Source organism: Hyperolius riggenbachi, chromosome 2 (assembly GCF_040937935.1).
Source record: "Hyperolius riggenbachi isolate aHypRig1 chromosome 2, aHypRig1.pri, whole genome shotgun sequence".
Classification (NCBI taxonomy): Eukaryota; Metazoa; Chordata; class Amphibia; order Anura; family Hyperoliidae; genus Hyperolius; species Hyperolius riggenbachi.
Window position 1 is genome coordinate 139,066,131 of NC_090647.1, and position 18,179 is coordinate 139,084,309.

General features: G+C 48.2%; 1 protein-coding gene across 1 annotated transcript in view; it reads left to right on the forward strand.

Annotated features, from left to right (window-relative positions):
- The window catches only part of LOC137545828 (retinol dehydrogenase 7-like), a 60,507-nt gene extending 43,207 nt beyond the window's left edge, over positions 1–17,300 (forward strand). The window contains exon 5 of the mRNA XM_068267505.1: positions 16,986–17,300. Within this exon, the coding sequence (XP_068123606.1) occupies positions 16,986–17,212 (227 nt within the window). The 3' untranslated portion in view covers positions 17,213–17,300. The remainder of the gene's footprint in view (positions 1–16,985) is intronic.
- Positions 17,301–18,179: the final 879 nt, after the last annotated feature.

Here is an 18,179-nt window from a genome sequence, read left to right on the forward strand (position 1 = left end):
TAAGAAATGGGGATACATGGCAGTGACTGCAAGCCAGATAACTAGAGATTAAGGTGTTGGAGGCCATGGGGCAACACTTATGCTTCATACACACTTGAGATAAAAGTCTTTGGAAAATGAAAGATCACAGACCAATTTTACCCCCTTCCATGTAGTATGAGAGCCATACTCTACACAGTCTATTCTGTGGAGCTGCACTCCCCATCAGATAAAATCTTTGCAAGATGCTGCACACACAGATGCTGTAGACATTCAAAAGATCATTATCTGCAAAAGATCTGTTCCTGCAAAAAATCCATTCCTGCAAAATGCATTCATAGTCTATGAGATCTGCAGATCCTCATACACACTTCGTTTAACAGACTTCATCTGCATATCTGGCAATAATCTGCAGATCTGAAGATCCATCCTGGTGGATCTGATCTGCAGATGATCTGCAGATAATTGTCTGTTAAACCAAGTGTGTATGAGGATCTGCAGATCTCATAGACTATGAATGCATTTTGCAGGAATGGATCTTTTGCAGGAACAGATCTTTTGCAGATAATGATCTTTTAAGTGTGTACGGGCATCTTTGTGTGCAGCATCTTGCAAAGATTTTATCTGATGGGGAGTTCAGCTCCATAGAATAGACTGTGTAGAGTATGGCTCTCATACTACATGGAAGGGGGTAAAATTGGTCTGTGATCTTTCATTTTCCAAAGACTTTTATCTCAAGTGTGTATGAAGCATGAGTCTAATACAATCAGTGTGTGACAGCTGTGGTGGGATGGATGGAGGGGTACACTTTGGTGTCTCAGTCTTGGGTGCTGGAGGCGAACACGCTAAATCCAGCGCTGAAGACTTGGGCGCAGCAGCGCAGGAGACTTGGGCGCAGCCGGCGCCATCACAGGCCGTAATAGGAACTACTGCTATAGCAGGCACAGGGAGTAACTTCAGCGCTGTCAGAAGACGGAGCTGAAGTTGCTTTTAAAACAATAATTCGGCTTCCAGCAATTGCTGGAAGCTGAATTATTTCATTCCCCCACTATCCATGTCGGCCTGGAGGGGGAATAGTAATTAACACGGCCTGGACTTGTGCTGTAGCAGGATCAGCCATATACCGGCTGTGTCCTGTGCCCAAGTCTCCAGCGCCGTTATCTCTCGTACGCACTGGAGGACCTTGTCCAGGCTCTGGCTGGAACCCACTAGAGGTTTCTTTGAGTGTTTAGGGGGCGCTTTAAATTGCTAGCGATGATTAGGGAAATCGCAATTGGAGGACATGCGGCATTTTGGGAGCGTTTCCATTCCAATAAGTTGTATAGGAGCAGGGAAATCACTCCCAAAATCGTTTGCAAAGCACTATCACAAATCGCTGGCGATTGCGATAGCGCTTTGCGCTTTTTATGCACAAATTAAAGGACAACTGTAACAAGAGTGATATGGAGGCTGTCATATTTATGTCATTTTAAGCAATACCAGTTGCCTGGCTATCCTGCTGATCCTCTCTCTGCCTCTAATACGTTTAGCCACAGACCCTGAACAAGCATACACAGATCAGGTGTTTCTGACATTATTGTCATACCTGACAAGATTAGCTGCATGCTTGTTTCTGGTGTGATTCCGCCACTAGTGCAGCCAAAAATATCAGCAGGATTGCCAGGCAACTGGTATTGTTTAAAAGGAAATAAATACCCCTCTCACTTCAGTTGTCCTTTAACCTCCTTGCCGGTCTAAAAAATCCGGCAAGGAGGCAGCGCCGCACTTTTTTAAAATTTTTTTTTTTAAATCATGTAGCGAGCCCAGGGCTCGCTACATGATAGCCGCTAAGCGGCGGCATCCCCCCACCCACTCCGATCGCCTTCGGCGATCAGAGTATGCAGGGAATCCCGTTGAGAACGGGATTTCCTGCAGGGCTTCCCCGGTCGCCATGGCGACCGGGCGGGATGACGTCACCGACGTCATAGACGTCGTGACGTCAGAGGGAACTCCGATCCGCCCCTTAGCACTGCCTGGCACTGATTGGCCAGGCTGCGCAGGGGTCTGGGGCGGGGGGGGCGGCTCGGCGCGGCGGGTAGCGGCGAATCGGCGGCGAGTGGCGGCGATCGCGACCTACACGCAGCTAGCAAAGTGCTAGCTGCGTGTAGGGAAAAAAAAATTATGCAAATCGGCCCAGCGGGGCCTGAGATATCCTCCTGCGCAGGTTACCCCGAGCTGAGCTCGGGATAACCGGCAAGGAGGTTAAAGTATGCTGTGCCACTGGGTGCCTACTCAGGATTACTAGGATAACATTTGTCTCAAGTTGGGCTTTCTCCTCCCTGGCAGTGCAATTCTGCCTGGATTTATGGGTCTAAAAAGCAGTTTCAAGAATTTCAGGCCTCCAATTCTTAAGGGCTTGTTTCCACTGTTGCGACGCGATTTCGCCGGCATTCCGACGCTTGTAAAAACGCATGCGGATGCGTTTCCGCATGCGTTTTTACCCGCGATTTCGCGTGCGATTTCGCATGGCAGGGTGCCATGCGAAATTAACCATGACACTGCCAGGGCAAAATAAAATTGAAAAAGGTGCGAAATCGCACGCGAAATCGCGGGTAAAAACGCATGTAACAAACGCATGCGTTTTTACTATTAAATACATTAGCGGCGATTCGCATGCATTCCACTCGCAGGCGAATTTGTTGGCTCTTTTGTGCGTTTTTTTACCGCTGAAAAAAACGCACCTCAACAACGCTACAGTGGAAACAGGCCCATCCACTTGCATTACATGTGCGAATCTGCATGCGTTGGACGCATGCAGATTCGCGATAGTGGAAACGAGCCCTAAGTCTTAAATCACCAAAATATATCAGAATAAAGGCCTGGTAGACATCCTGTGTATAAATAAAAGACTGCAACATAAAATAGTTGAAATAATTAAATGTATAAACAAACTTAAGAAATAGTGAAACTGTACAAATAAGGCAGCAGATTATTATACAGTATGTACATATATACCTAATACTGTAATACACCTTCCATGTGTGGTATATTTTGAAACAGGGAATGGCACAGAGAGCGACATCACAATCAAGGAAGTAGAAGCATGATTCCATTCAGACTTCATTCCCTTTGCTATCAGTCTTAGGCGGCAGACAGTGAGTAGTCAAAATCCAGGTAGAGGTCGGTACAGGCGGCAGACAGAGAGTAGACAAAATCAAGGTAGAGGTCGGTACAGGCGGCCAGCAGAGAGTAGACAAAACCCAGACAGAGGGCGGTGCAGAAGGCAGGCAGAGACTGGAGTAGTCAAAATCCAGGCAAAAATTGGTAACAGTAAGGCAGAAGCACTTAGCTCAGAAGCAGTTGGGAACCAAATGGCTATATTGTTAACATCCTGTGCTTTCAAAGGAGCTTATCTATCATCTCTGCCTTGGCAGTCAGGTGACACATAAGGAGGCATTAGATAGGCTAAACTCTCTATATACATGCAGACAGCATTTCTCTGTGTTTACCTTCTGTCCTGCGCAGCAGATCGGGGTCCAGATAGGGGGGAACAGACAGGCTAAACTATCTATATACATGCAGGCAGCGGCATTTCTCTCTATTTATCTTCTGTCCGTTGCAGCAGATTAGGTCCAGATGGGGGGGGGGGGATCAGACAGGCTAAACTCTTGACATAATACAGGCTGCATTTCTCTATGTTTCCTTCTGTCCTGTGCAGATCGAGGTCCAGATGGGGAATTAGACAGGCTAAACTCTCTACCAGGGTTGCTCGTAAACTACGCCAGCACGAATCTACGCATCGTAGTACGCAACTACGCATCGTAGGTCGTAGGCGAAGTTTAAGAACTACACTTACGCATTTCCGCGTAGTCGTAGTCCCGCTATGCGTAGCTTCACCCGCTACGCGTAGTTGACGTATGTATTGCGAAGTCAACTACGCGTGCGGTAACTGCATTTATATGGGTCATTGCGCATGCGCAGAAATTTTATTGCTCTTTATACGCATACAATTCCGCATTGGATGTTGGAATGTATGCTTAAATTAGTTTGTGTATGCGCATGGTTAGCAGATTATTGCGGAAATTTTTCCGCATAAGGGCATAAGCGGTCGCATCAACTACGCTACGCAATACGTGAAGCTTGCGGATTTTAATGCGTAGTCTACGGTATGCTAACGTAGCGAAGTGGCTGATTTCGGAGCCGTAGATTGCGAAGCGTATTTGCGTAAAAATACGCGTAGTTCCAGCGTAGCGAAGTTGGCTGCCTACGACCATCCCTGCTCTCTACATATATACATGGTGTATCACTCTGGTTTCCTTCAGCCCTGGGCAAAAGTTCAGGTCCACCATGGGCATCCGCATGTATGGCAAAATGGGGCAGCTGCCTCCCCCTGGTAGCCCACTGCCCCTCGGCCGAATCAGTGGTGGCACCGGCGCCCCTCGGTAATCCCTACCCCCACCCACCCGACTCAGCGCAGTGAAGGGGGAGCATTTCTGCACAGCGGCGGAGAAGGGGGGACATCTCCCCCCCTTCCCTCACCTTCGGGCTCCCCCTTACTCGCTCTGGCTCCATAAATGAGCGGCGGACCGGGCGGCAGCGGCACACTTCCTCTACTTCCTACATTTTAGACATGGGACCAGCTCTCCAGGCTGCTCTTAACAAAGAGGTGGAGCAATGGCTGACCCCGCACCAGCTGGAGATCGGAAACGTGGTGTGTGACAACGGCAGCAATCTCATTTCCGCGTTGAATTTGGGAAAGCTGACACATGTACCCTGCATGGCACATGTACTGAATCTGGTTGTGCAAAGATTTGTGTCAAAGTGCCCAGGTGTAACGATCGGTGTCAGCACACAGAGAGAATCTGATTATTGGTGATCTGCAGTATCAACAACAATACAGATATATACCTGATTATTGATGATCTGCAGAATCACCGATAATACAAGTATAGCTAACCTCTGGACACCTGAAAACGTGTAAGTGTTTGGTGCAACAGTAATGAGTAGAATCACCTGAGGAGCAGGTGACTCTAACCCAGGAGAGTCAGACTCTACTGCAGTCAAAGGACTCCTAGAGGATGAGTCACTGACTGGTTTGCAGAGAGGTCCCTCTGAGAGACAGGGGGTCCCTGCAGATGGACTGAACACCCAGGAGGCGGGTGACAGCCAGAAGGGTCGGAAAGGGGAGAGGAAAACGGTGGGTTATTTCCGCCGCTCGGGCGGTGCCTCAGCGGCCATGGAAGCCGTACAGAAAGAGCTGAACATGCCATGACACCGTCTGATCATAGACGTTCCAACAAGGTGGAATTCCACCCTGGCCATGTTGGAGCGTCTGGTTGAGCAGAGGCAGGCTGTCAACCATTACTTGACCAAAGCCACTGCCGATGCCACCGTGTTCGGGACCAGCACCAGCCACCTCCTGGAGATCATACGCAGTGCTGATTGGAGAAAAATGCAGCTGGTGTGCTTGGTCCTGGCACCCTTCCTAGAGGCCACCAACATGGTCAGCCGGGACCGTGCGTCAGTTTGTGAGTGGGTGACCATGGAGTGCATGCTGCACAAGGCCCTGGATGGTCTGATGGAAGTGGGAGAGAAAGACTTTATCCAGCAGGAGCAGCAGCCACCTGCACAGTACACCTCTGTGCGGCAGGGGGAGGAGGAGGAGGATGAGGTTGAGGACTTGGAGTTGGAGGTCCCTGACCTTGAGGATGAGGACGCACAGCCGAGTGCAGCTGCAGTGGTGCGGGGGTGGAGAGAGCAGGGGGAGGCTGAGGAATCAGAGGAGGAGGACAGCACTTATGAAGATCATGTGCCAGCAGATATGGCAGCCCTCTTCCCCTTGGCAGCGCACATGTTGCAGTGCCTGCGCAGGGACCCAAGGGTCAAACAGATGCGTGGTCGGGAGGACATGTGGATCACCCTGATGCTGGACCCACGGCCGAAGGGGAAGCTGCATTAGTTCCTTCCTGCAGCAGGAGGAGACCCTGTGCACCAAATGAGGGAGTTGCAGCGGTCCCTGGTTTGGCACTTGGAGGAAGCCTTGCCCCAGACTCCCCCGCCCTACTGTCACAGTTCAGCCAGCACAGCAGCAGGTGCCTGCGTCCATCAGCAGCAGGTGCCCATCAAACCTGCTGTCTTTCACAAAGGCGCTGTACGCCACGCTGGTACAGCTGCCGACTGAGGAGGTGCCTGCAGCAGCATTTGGCTCTCAAAGCCAGAACCAGCGCCTGACCCAGATGGTGGCAGACTATATGGGGTCCTACAGCGGCCTTGAGAGCGACCCCACTGGGGACCCCTTGGATTACTGGGTCAAGCACCTTGATATTTGGAGCGAGCTGGCGCAGTACGCCCTGGACGTCCTTGCTTGCCCCCCTTCCAGCGTGCTGTCTGAAAGGTGCTTCAGTGCGGCCGGTGGCGTGGTAACCGAGAAGCGCTCTAGTCTGTCCGCCCAGTCCGTGGACAGACTGACGTTTCTGAAAATAAACCAGGCTTGGGTGGTTGGTGAATTCCTGGCCCCTGTTGTTGGTAAGAGGGGAAAATGAGGCGGCTGGAAATCACACTATGCCTGCCTTACCACCGTTTACCACCACAAACTCCAGGCTCCGCATAAGCCTGGTTCAAAAAATTTTGACAGCCGTGGTACCAACACACTAGGTGCCATGGTAAACACAATTGCTGTGTAATTTTTTTAGAGGTGTCTGTGCTGTCCGAGTTGTGGGGAGGCCCCAACTGCGGCAGTACGACCGCTTCCTGGAACCTCTTCTAATTTTTTAACTGTGTCGTGGTACCTCCAAGTGCCATGGTGAACTATCTAAACACAATTGCTGTGTAATTTTTTTGGAGGTTTCTGTGCTGTCCGAGTTGTGAGGAGGCCCCAACTGCGGCAGCACGACCGCTTCCTGGAACCTCTCCTAATTTTTTAACTGTGCCGTGGTACCAACAAACTAGGTGCCATGGTGAACTATCTATGCTGCCTGCCAGACGTTACACTTCTTCTCCTCCACCTGTCTCCTGCTGCCTGTGCTGCTCCCACCGCCAGGGTGCATCAACCTACTCATCCTGCTGCTGTTCCTGTGGTACCCACCAGGGGCGTAACTAGACATCACCAGGCCCCCCTGCGAAACCTTGGATGTAGTCAGGGGGTATATGTCCCAGTATATGTAGCCAGGGGTATATGTGCCCAGTATATGTAGTCAGGGGGTATATGTTCCCAGTATATGTAGCCAGGTGGTATATGTTCCCAGTATATGTATTCAGGGGGTATATGTCCCAGTATATTTAGTCAGGGGGTATATGTCCCAGTATATGTAGCCAGGGGTATATGTCCCCAGTATATGTAGCCAGGGGTATATGTCCCCAGTATATGTAGCCAGGTGTATATGTGCCCTGTATATGTAGGCAAGTGTATATGTGCCCAGTATATGTAGCCACAGGTATATGTCCCCAGTATATGTAGCCACAGGTATATGTCCCCAGAATAGGTAGCCAGGTGTCCCTCCCAGCAGGAGAAGAGCAGCGCAGTGGAGGGAGAGCTGTGGGCAGCGGCGGAGAAGGGGGGCCATCTCCTCCCCCCCCCCCCCCCCCTTCCCTCACCTTAGGGTGCTCTCCCTCCCTCGCTCTCTCCTCCGGATTCCGGAACTAAGTGCTGTGGCGTTTGGCAGCGGGCGGAACTTATCTGAGTGACTCCCTCTGGTCTCGTCGCAGGCGCGGGATGATTTGCCACTAGTCTGGTCTGGTCCAGACCAGAGCAGCGGCTGCGGCACCAGAACTTCCGGCGCTTGGAGCGAAACAGAGGTAAGTTCCGCCCGCTGCCAAACGCCACAGCACTAAGTTCCTGAGGAGAGAGCGAGGGAGGGAGAGCCCCCTAAGGTGAGGGAAGGGGGGGAGATGGCCCCCCTTCTCCGCCGCTGCCCACAGCTCTCTCTCCACTGCGCTGCTCCCCTACTGTTACGGGCGGCTGTCAACACTGACTGCCGCCCGGGACTTGGGGGGGCTCATACCGGGATAGCGGGAGAGCCCCCCAAAATCGGGAGAATCCCAACGAAAATGGGACGGTTGGGGGCTATGCTATTACGCCACTACAATAGCTGCATCAACCTACTCCTCCTGCTGCTGCTCCTGTCTGTGGTACCCACCCATCAACACCAGGGTCCACACAAAACGATTTCTTCTGCTGCCACGAGCTATCACGCCACTACAATAGTTTTACATTTTTGGAGATGTCTGAGCTGGAGATGTCTGAGCTGGAGATGTCTGAGCTGAAAACTTTGATGTCCCACTTGTGCGGCTGGACTTTGGACACAATGGGCTTGATTCACAAAGCGGTGCAAACTATTAGCACGCTGGTGAAAAGCCCATTATCACCCCTAAACTCAGTTTAGGTGTGATAAGTTTAGGTGTGAAAAGTTTAGGCGTGAAAAGTTTAGGTGTGATACGTTTAGGTGTGATAAACTATAGCACCAACTGGGTTAGCACCGCAGTGCACAGCTGATAAAAAGTTTTGCGCTAGCAAAGTCTGGTGCACTTCGCATAGAGTTTAATGGCGCTGCTTTGCGTGCGGAACTTTGCGCGCAATCTAAACTTATCTAAACTTATCACGCCTAAACGTATCACGCCTAAACTGGCTTTTCACCAGCGTGGTGCAATGGTTATCACGCCTAAAGTCTCTAACTGGGTTAGCACCGCTTTGTGAATCAAGCCCAATGTGGGCTGCACGACCGTCAACCACTGTCTGGAACCTATCCTGATGTTCATTTACAGCCTTCTTTTTTGTTGTTTGTTTTTTCTTTAATTTCTTTAATTTTATGTCCACCAAATAATAAAATAGTGTTTCCCTTTAAAAAAAACATGATGCTACGGATTCGGATCAATTCGGATTTTAAAAAGTACTATCCGAGCATCCCTGCTCATGATTGATTGATCATGATTGTTGAATTTGTCTTGTTGGGGGCCTCATGATTGCTGAATTTGTCTTGTTGGGGGTCACATGATTGCTAACTGTGAGACTATGGGAAAAGCTGAATCATCATCATATGAGACAATAGCATTAAACCTACTTTTTTTAGCTTATTAAAACTGGGAGGTTCTAAAAAGATGAATACATTTTTCAGTAGTAGGATGGATGAAATTGTTTATCTTTACAGTTTATTTTCAACTTGGATTTACCATAATGTTCATGTAGGAGTTAAAATGTTTGTATTTAGTTTAAATTGCCGTGTTGGCACTTTGTGATAGATAAGTGACTTTTGCAGTTTGGGCACTCGGCCTCCAAAAGGTTCGCCACCACTGTCCTAGTCTAATGTCCCACCACTGCTAAGTTCATGTAAATTTGGCTCCACCCGTGACCACACCCACATTCTGGTCCATGACCACACCCATTTTTCGGCCGCACAGCATACCCCCAAATTTTTTGCGCGGAGCGCTACGCACGCCGCACCGCTTCCCCCCCCCTCCTTTCTGCGGACGCCCATGAGGTCCACTTTAAAATTTTGTAATGCCCGCTGCTTTTTGGTCCAGATTGTCCGCCGGAACAAGAATGGAGGTATATGAGATCCCGGCGGGCGGTGAGAGAAGCCAGGAGTCCCGCTGACCAGTGCTGATTGCACGCGGGACCTAGGCAACCAATAGGAGCAGTAGTTTAGCCAGTCTGAGCTGAGCTCGGACTTACCGCTCTCAGCTCGGGTATTCCAGGGGGTTAAAACCATCCGTAAACACAGCCTAAAACACTAAAAATTCAAAGAAAACCCCTTTGCTTAGCACTCTTGTTTAACCACCTAAGTACCAGCGGTCTCTGCCCCCTTAAGGACCATAGACCGTTGGTACAAAAAATGGCGGAATACCAACGAATCACTGAACATATCCACCACAACCGCCATCCACGCCGCATGCCGGGAACCTCATCCACCCACTCTGCAGTCTCTATGATGGCAGAGCTCTGTAAGCCGGTCAGGAGCCGCTTTCATTTGCTACCTGACCGTGTCTATCAATGTAAGCCAACGGAAGCTGCTTACATTTATAGACAGGGTCAGGAGCCAATGAAATCAGCTCCTGACCTGCTCACAGGGCTCTGCCATTATAGAGACGGCAAAGCAAGTGAGCTGCGGTGGGCAGAGAGCAAAGTGATCGACGGAAGCGCCCAGAATGTGTGGCTTTGGTGAGCTGAAATCTAGGTCCTGGCAGCCACATCAGCATCAAAACAGGGAGCAGATTTCAACTAACTTCGTCCTTAACCCGTTAAGCTTAATATACTATACAGAGTCCATCATTTCTGAAGCCTCATACACTCATCCAATTTTGATTGTCCAATTTTTAGCACTTCCATATACTGTAGTATGAAAGCTTACCTGCACAATCTATTCATATTGCTCAAAATCATTTTTGCGCTTTGCGTGAATAATCATAGTAAAATATAGATTTATTTTTTTCCAGCAAAAAAAGTGAAAATACAAGCTAATTTCTTAAAATCAAAAATATCATTTTCAATGTGAAAATGACTGGCGAAAATTTGCAAGCAACACTGCTCTTTATCAATGCAGATTGACAATTGAGTGATCCATAGAAAGGGGTAATCCCTACACCAGTGAAACCAGTGGGGCACAGCAGGATTTTTATTTTTTTTTAAATAGCACACAAATGCCATGGACTGGCATACTAACAGAAATCAACAGTAATACATACATTGCTTTTATAATGTACATGTGAACCACTTCCCTACCACAGGTTATTTCCCATTCAAGACAAGAGCAATTTTCACATAACGCTCCTCCCATTCATTCGCCAATAACTTTATGACTACCGTACTTATCACACTGAAACGATCTACCGTATATATTATTTTTGCGGGACAAACTAGGCTTTCTTTGGGCAGTACTTTTTGCTAAGAATTATTTCATTATATATGCATTTAACAGGGAAGAAGAAGAAAAAAAATCAAAAATTCACCATGTCTCAGCTTTCAGCCATTGCTGTTTAAAAATAAAATGTGCTATTGTAGATAAAACGGACACATTTTATTTGCCCATTGGTCCCGGTTATTACAACGTTTAAAATTGCGTCCTGGTAATGTATGGCGATAATATTTTATTTGGAAATAAAGGTGTATTTTTTTCAGATTAGTGTTTTATTTATACTATAAAAATAATCATAAACTTTTATTTACAAAAGCAACAATAATATATCCTCATAATATACATACAGTGTATTTAAAAAGTCCCTAAGGGAACTATTTATGTACGGTAGGTTTTTTTTTTTAATGTTGTTTTTTTTTTTTACAAGTTTTATTTTGGTAACTATGGGGTAGGGGTGGAAGGGGTTAAAAATAATAAATATTTAATAAATGTTCGAATGTAAAAAGTGTCTTATGGTATATTTGTGTGTACTTGTGTGTATTTTACTTTTTAGCCACAAGATGGCACTACACTTAGGTCACCGGCTGCTGTTTACATGAATGAGAGATGCAACTTTCTCCCATAACGGCACAGTTATTGGGGCTGAGAATGGACGGTTCTCATGCTCTAATCACAGAATAACAGGGATGTGGCGATGGCCAATGGAAACGGCGCGGGAATCGCGATTGGCAGTGGTAAGTAAACAGTGCATATATATACGCCCCTGATCTGTTAGTGGTAAACACAGGGGTGTATATATACGTACCAATTAGATTCGCAACTGGTTAATGATTGACTTGGCCAGCAACACATTATAAAAGCAATGTACAGGTGCAGTTACCCTATTTACAGAACACACGTTAAATAGTTTACATAACTCCTGATAATATGTTTATGTATGCTGTCTGCACACATAACTGTTTAATATTGCGTAATTCCCTAGTGTCCTGGTAGACTATGCTTAGCAAACTGAAGTTGTACAGTTACTCAGCACCTTCTTTCTCTGAATTGCAAGTTTGCCTCCTCAAACTACTGCTGCAAAATGTAGTCTGGCATCTGTTAGCCACTTCACTACTGGGGAGGTTTTCCCCTTCTGTACCAGAGCAATTTTCACCTTTCAGTGCTCCTTCCATTTATTTGCCTATAACTTTATTACTACTTATCACAACAAAACGATCTAGATCTTGTTTTTTTGCCACCAATTAGGCTTTGTTTGGGTGGTACGTTTTGCTAATAATCATTTTACTCTAAATGCATTTTAAAGGTAAAAAGTGGAAAAAAAAACGATTTCTAAGGTTTTAACCATTATAGTTTTAAAATACATGCTACTATGATAAAAAAGACACACTTTTCATTTGCCCATTTGTCCCGGTTATTGCAATATTTAAAATATTCCCCTAGTACAATGTATGGCGCCAATATTTTATTTGGAAATAAAGGTGCATTTTTTCAGTTTTGCATCCATCACTAACTACAAGCCTGTAGTTTCAAAATTAACAGTAATATACCCTCTTGACATATATATTAAAAAAAGTTCAGTCCCCAAGGTAACTATTTATGGTTTTTTTTTTCATGCAAAAGTTTCATTTGAGTAATTATGGGAGAGTGAGGGAGGTAAGGGGTTAATTTTAAATGATGTGTAAGTCTTTTATTAAAAAAAAAATGTATGTAGATGTAATTTTACTATTTGGCTACAAGAGTACTATTAGTATGCAAACAGGAAGTAATGTTACTTCCTTAGTTACAATGATCACAGGCATCTCATTGATGCTGGCGATCATTGACACGGGGACTTTAATCAATGAATGGGGACTGTGTTACCATGTACTTATCCCCCACCAACAGGTGGCATCGAGAATTCGCGCGGTAACGAGTGCGGCAGTGAGCAGCGGCCATCGGCCACAATAGATGATTATCTACATCCTTGGGCAGAAACTGATGTACTGCAGGACGTAGATAATCCGTCTCAAATTTCATAAGTGGTTAATGTTCTACATATTTTCAGTGGCACTAAGACGCACCATGTGGCCCAGTTTTAAGCTTACTCCTAAATTGGCCTCATTCTTTGTGGGCGTGGGTGAATTGCCTGATAAACATAGAAACCTCATCTGTCATCTAATTTTTAGTGCCAAACATCTGATTCTCTCAAATTGGAAATCAATCAATGACCTTTCCCTAACCCATCTCTTAAACAACACTAAACTTAATCTCCATATGGAATATAAGATCAGAGACAGGCTTGGTATCACTAGAGAGAACTACTCTATCCCTGCACCATGGTAACATACGTAAGAATCCCCAGCCGTAAATGACACCCTCAGATAGGAAATGTAGCCCCTGACTGATTCCCCCACCCTTATGATATGATAGGACATGTGACCAATATACTAACAAACAAAACAGTTGACACATTCTAGAGAAAGAGAGGAATGTAGTTAGGTAGTTGTAGTCTGAGTTAGACCTATGTTTATGGCTACATTACCGTATATTCCGGCGTATAAGACGATTTTTTAACCCCTGAAAGTCTTCTGAAAGTTGGGTGTCGTCTTATACGCCGGGTGTCAAGCGCCGAGTGTAAGTTCTTGTGCCAGGCAAAGCTTTAAAGTGTGTGCGCTCACGCTGGAAGAGATTGCCGGAGGTGGAACACACTGAGTAGTGGAGCGCATTCGTCACAATCAGGTGACCTCCGAACCAGGAAGCTGCCCTGCTACCCGCACGAGCTGCTGCTCGCAAGATGTTATCCGGGATTGCAGGAAACTTTGAATTGAAACAGATTTTGCAAACGGACCTTTCCGCCATGGCTGCATACCCGGTACCTCATTTAAAGCTCTGCCTGGCAAAAGAACTTACACCCAGCACCTGACACCCAGTGTGACCCAGAACTAGGAAGCTGCTCTGCTACTCATGCGAGCAACTGCTCGCAAAAAGCTACAGAGATTGCAGAAAGTTTGAATTGACACAGATTTTTCAAATGGATCTTTCCCCTGGCTGCAGCACCCGGTATGTAATTTAAAGCTCTGCCTGGCACAATGTACTATAGGCATGTACTATAGGCATTATAGCAAGCTTTGCCAGTTCTTAAAAAGCACAGCCCTATCTCTTTTCCCTCCCCCAGATGACTGCAGCACCCATTAATGCCAGTTCTATGTTTTATAATACTATAATTTTGATGTGAGGTGCAGAGGATGTATACAGGGGTGGGCCAGGAGGATGGAGGAGGCATGTTTTAAAGAGGGGTAGTCTTATACGGCGAGTATATCCCAAACTCTATATTTCAACTGGAAAAGTTGGGCGGTCGTCTTATACGCAGTGGCGGCGCCACACTGGGGCTTACCCAGGCTTCAGCCCCAGCTGGCAACTCATTAGCCCCTATTAAAGCCCCCCCCGCCGCAGCCGAGAGAACTTCTGACCCGACCTACACAAAATGAGCGGAGCCTGAGTGGGAGGAGGGCTTGGGCTGGCGCTGACTAGACAGTCACCACCCACCAGGGTACTACGTTGTGTGCTGGCGACTGGCGGGCGTGTCAACACGTGACAACGTCTGGCGTCACGTCTCCTCGCCCGCCCGCGCAGCAGCTAGTTGCCGCCGACAGGAGTGACACGGACAGCGCACACCGCACAGGACTGAAGGCTGGAGCCGAGTCAGCCAGCCAGAGCTCAGCAGCGCACAACAGCCGGACTCGGAACTCCGACGGCACGGCAGCTCAAGGTGGGTGGTCGTGGGTGTCCTGTTCCGGCTGTCATCGTCCTCCTGTCCACTTCAGCCAGCCCAATTACCAGGCCAGCACGGCACTACTACTAATTAGGCCTGACTCTGAGAGGGGGGTACAGCCTACCCACCCACCCCGCCCACCACCAGCCCTGAGGCCTCCCCACCACCGGCAAGGCCTGAGCTGTGCTGCGGCCCCCAGCCCACCACCACCAGCCAGGCCTTAGATGCCCTGGGGGGCCCCCAGCCTACCACCACCAGCCAGGCCTGAGCCCTTCCACCCAGCCCACCACCACCAGCTAGGCCTGAGCTGCCCTGGGGCCCCAGCCCACCACCACCAGCCAGGCCTGAGCTGCCCTGGGGCCCCCAGCCCACCACCACCAGCCAGGCCTGAGCTGCCCTGGGGCCCCCAGCCCACCACCACCAGCCAGGCCTGAGCTGCCCTGGGGCCCCTAGACCACCAGCACCAGCCATGCAGGCCTTAGGCCTCCAGCCCACCACCGGTCAGGATTGAGGTGTCCTGGGGCCCCCAGCCCACCACCACCAGCCTGACTACATAAACTGGGGAAAGCTATACGCCTGGCTACATATACTGGGGACAGCTATACACCTGGTTACCTATGCTGGGGACACTGGCTGTCTGTCATTATGTGCATTTACTGGTGAAAAGTTGTCTCTTATGTGCATTTACTGGGGAAATGCTGTCTGTCATTATGTGCATGAACTGGCGAAAAGTTGTCTTTTATGTGCATTTACTGGGGAAATCTTATGTGCATTTACTGGGGAAATGCTGTCTGTCATTATGTGCATGAACTGGTGAAAAGTTGTCTTTTATGTGCATTTACTGGGGAAATGCTGTCTGTCTCTTATGTGCATTTACTGGGGAAATGCAGTCCTGTCATTACGTGCATTAACTGGTGAAAAGTTGTCTCTTATGTGCATTTACTGGGGAAACGCTGTCTGTCATTATGTGCATTTACTGGTGAAAAGCTGACTCTTATGTGCATTTACTGGTGAAAGGCTCTCTGTCTATGCTCTTAGGAGGTCCCGCGCACCTGCCGATCCTGCAGAACTCCTGGGGATGAATGGCTTTAGACAGCCTCTGCAATCTGTATTGCATAAGCTAGAAACATGAAAATTGTTTGCTAAAACAAGAATTTTCGGCAAACAGTGTCATAAACAAAATGGCTGCTGGGGAATCCCCGGAGGCCACCTCAGAGTGTCAGAATACGCGTTATTTCACATGAATGGGTGGTTCCAGGGGATTAGGGCACCTCCTGCTCTGGTCACCTGGACCCACCATCTATGTGAAAAATCACTGGTTTCGCCACTCTAGTGTGGCCTCCAGCGATCGGGGATTTCCCAGTGGCCATTTTGATTGCATCACTGTTTGCCGAAATTTCTTGTTTTAAAGACAACATTTTCGTGTTCCCAGCCTCTGCTAAACAGATGCAGAGGCTGACTGTGACCATTCAGTGGTGGGAGTTCATCAGTGTGGGAGGGAGGTGGGATGTCATAAGAGGATACTGGCGTGGGACCACTCCTGAGGTTACTGGCGTGAGATTATTGCAAGGTAAGTATCCCTGGTTAATTTAGAACAATAAAGGACTTTTTTCGTTGTCGTGTTTTTATTTCTTTTTTTAACTCTGCTGAAATGGGTAAGGGGTACCGTGTACCCCTATACTCATTTCTCCTGGGGAGGGGGCAGCTTCCGGGGTCCGCTTGTTAAAGGGGAACCCCGGATGGCACCATGAACCCCCCAGGACGTCGGTAATCCCCACCTCCTCCTGGGGCACCGGAGGTGGGGAAGAGCCCCTTGTCCATGGATTGGACAAGGGCTCTGGGGGAGAGGGGGAGGTTTGCCGCCCCTCTCCTCCCGAGTCCCCCCATACCATGGACCATGCGGGCTGGTATAGCTCAGGGTGCGAAGCCCCACGTGGCCGGGACTCTGCATTCTGGCTATCCCAGCCTGCATGGGGGACAAGGGGTTAAGGAGGCTTGGGAGGGGGGACCCCACGCTGTCTGTTTTCATGAAATGTATACAATATGTATACAGAACTCGGAATGCAGTAACCTGCTCTGCAGCAGTGTCATTTTACACAGTTTAAAAAACATTTTTCTTATGAAACTTTGAAATCGATTTGCTCAAAAACTATAAGCTCTTTTCACAAAAAAAAATGTTTTACCATGTTCCCACTCATCTGCTTAACATACATGCCAAATTTGGTGATGATAGCATGTAAGGGGGCTTTACAATTAACCGCAGAAGTTAACACTATTTAATTCAATAGAAATGCACTCGGAACACGAAAATTCGGAACACGAAACTCGGTTTTCGCATGCGGTACACGAAATTTCGACGAAATCGGAATTCAGCTGTTCCGATCAGCCCTACTTACAAGAGGCTAACACTGTTTCTTTCACATTTCCAGATATCAAAGCCCTGGAAGGTACATTATATGGAACCAGTCCAAAGATTCACAAAGTCATAGACTGTATGGAGCACGCTCTGACGGCTGTTCAGCCCTGGACTAGATACTCACCTGGCTGGGATTGCAAACTCTACTACATTCCTCTATCCTACCTCCCCACATTTATCTCTGACTATGTGATATGCCGGATTACCTTCAAAATAATTCAAACAAAAATGAAATCTTAATTCAGCACAAGTGACTGTCCCACTTAATAATTAATATATCTAAATGGCAAATATATCACAGACTATGATGAAATGTCTTAAATGTTTTCTAACTACCGTATTTTTTGGAATATAAGACACACTTTTTCTCCCCCAAAACCGAATATACAAATATAAGATGAAAATCGCAGCCTCACTGTGAATTGACGCGGCATTGCATATCATTCACCACGTGCTCTGCCGCTACTGGTGTCCGCCACGTGTTCTGGCCGGCTTCGGCCACCTTTGCTGTATGTTCCCCCATGCTTCAGTCGGCTGCGGCAGGCTTTGCTGGGCGCAGTGTCCCCCACATGTTGCCGGCTTTGCTGGGCTCCTTGCCTGGCTCTGCAATAGGAAAACATTGCCCACACTTCATTAGAACGGCCCGCCGCGCTGATTTATGGCATTTCCCGTCCTCCTTTGCCTGACTGTAGTCACAGGTTGCCATGGTGATGCAAAGCGCCGGTGACGCGATGCAGAGGTGGCGCCTCCTCCCCTCGCTGCTATCATTCAAGAGGGGAGGAGGCGCCAGCTCTGCTCATCACATCGCGTCACCGGCGCTTTGCATCACCATGGCAACCCGTGACTACAGTCAGGCAAAGGAGGACAGGAAATGCCATAAATCAGCACGGCGGGCCGTTCCAATGTAGCGGGGGCAATGTTTTCCTATCGCAGAGCCAGACAAGGGGCCCAGCATAGCCAGCAACATGTGGGGGACACTGCGCCCAGCAAAGCCTGCCGCAGCCGACTGAAGCATGGGGGAACATACAGCAAAGCCGGCTGAAGCCGGCCAGAACACGTGGCAGACACCATTAGCGGCAGAGCACGTGGTGGATGATATGCAATGCCGCGTCAATTCACAGTAAGGCTGCGATTTTCATCTGATATCTGTTTGACAGTAAATGTTTCTTATGTGGTGGGGTAAGGTTTTTACATAGCAGAGCTGGAG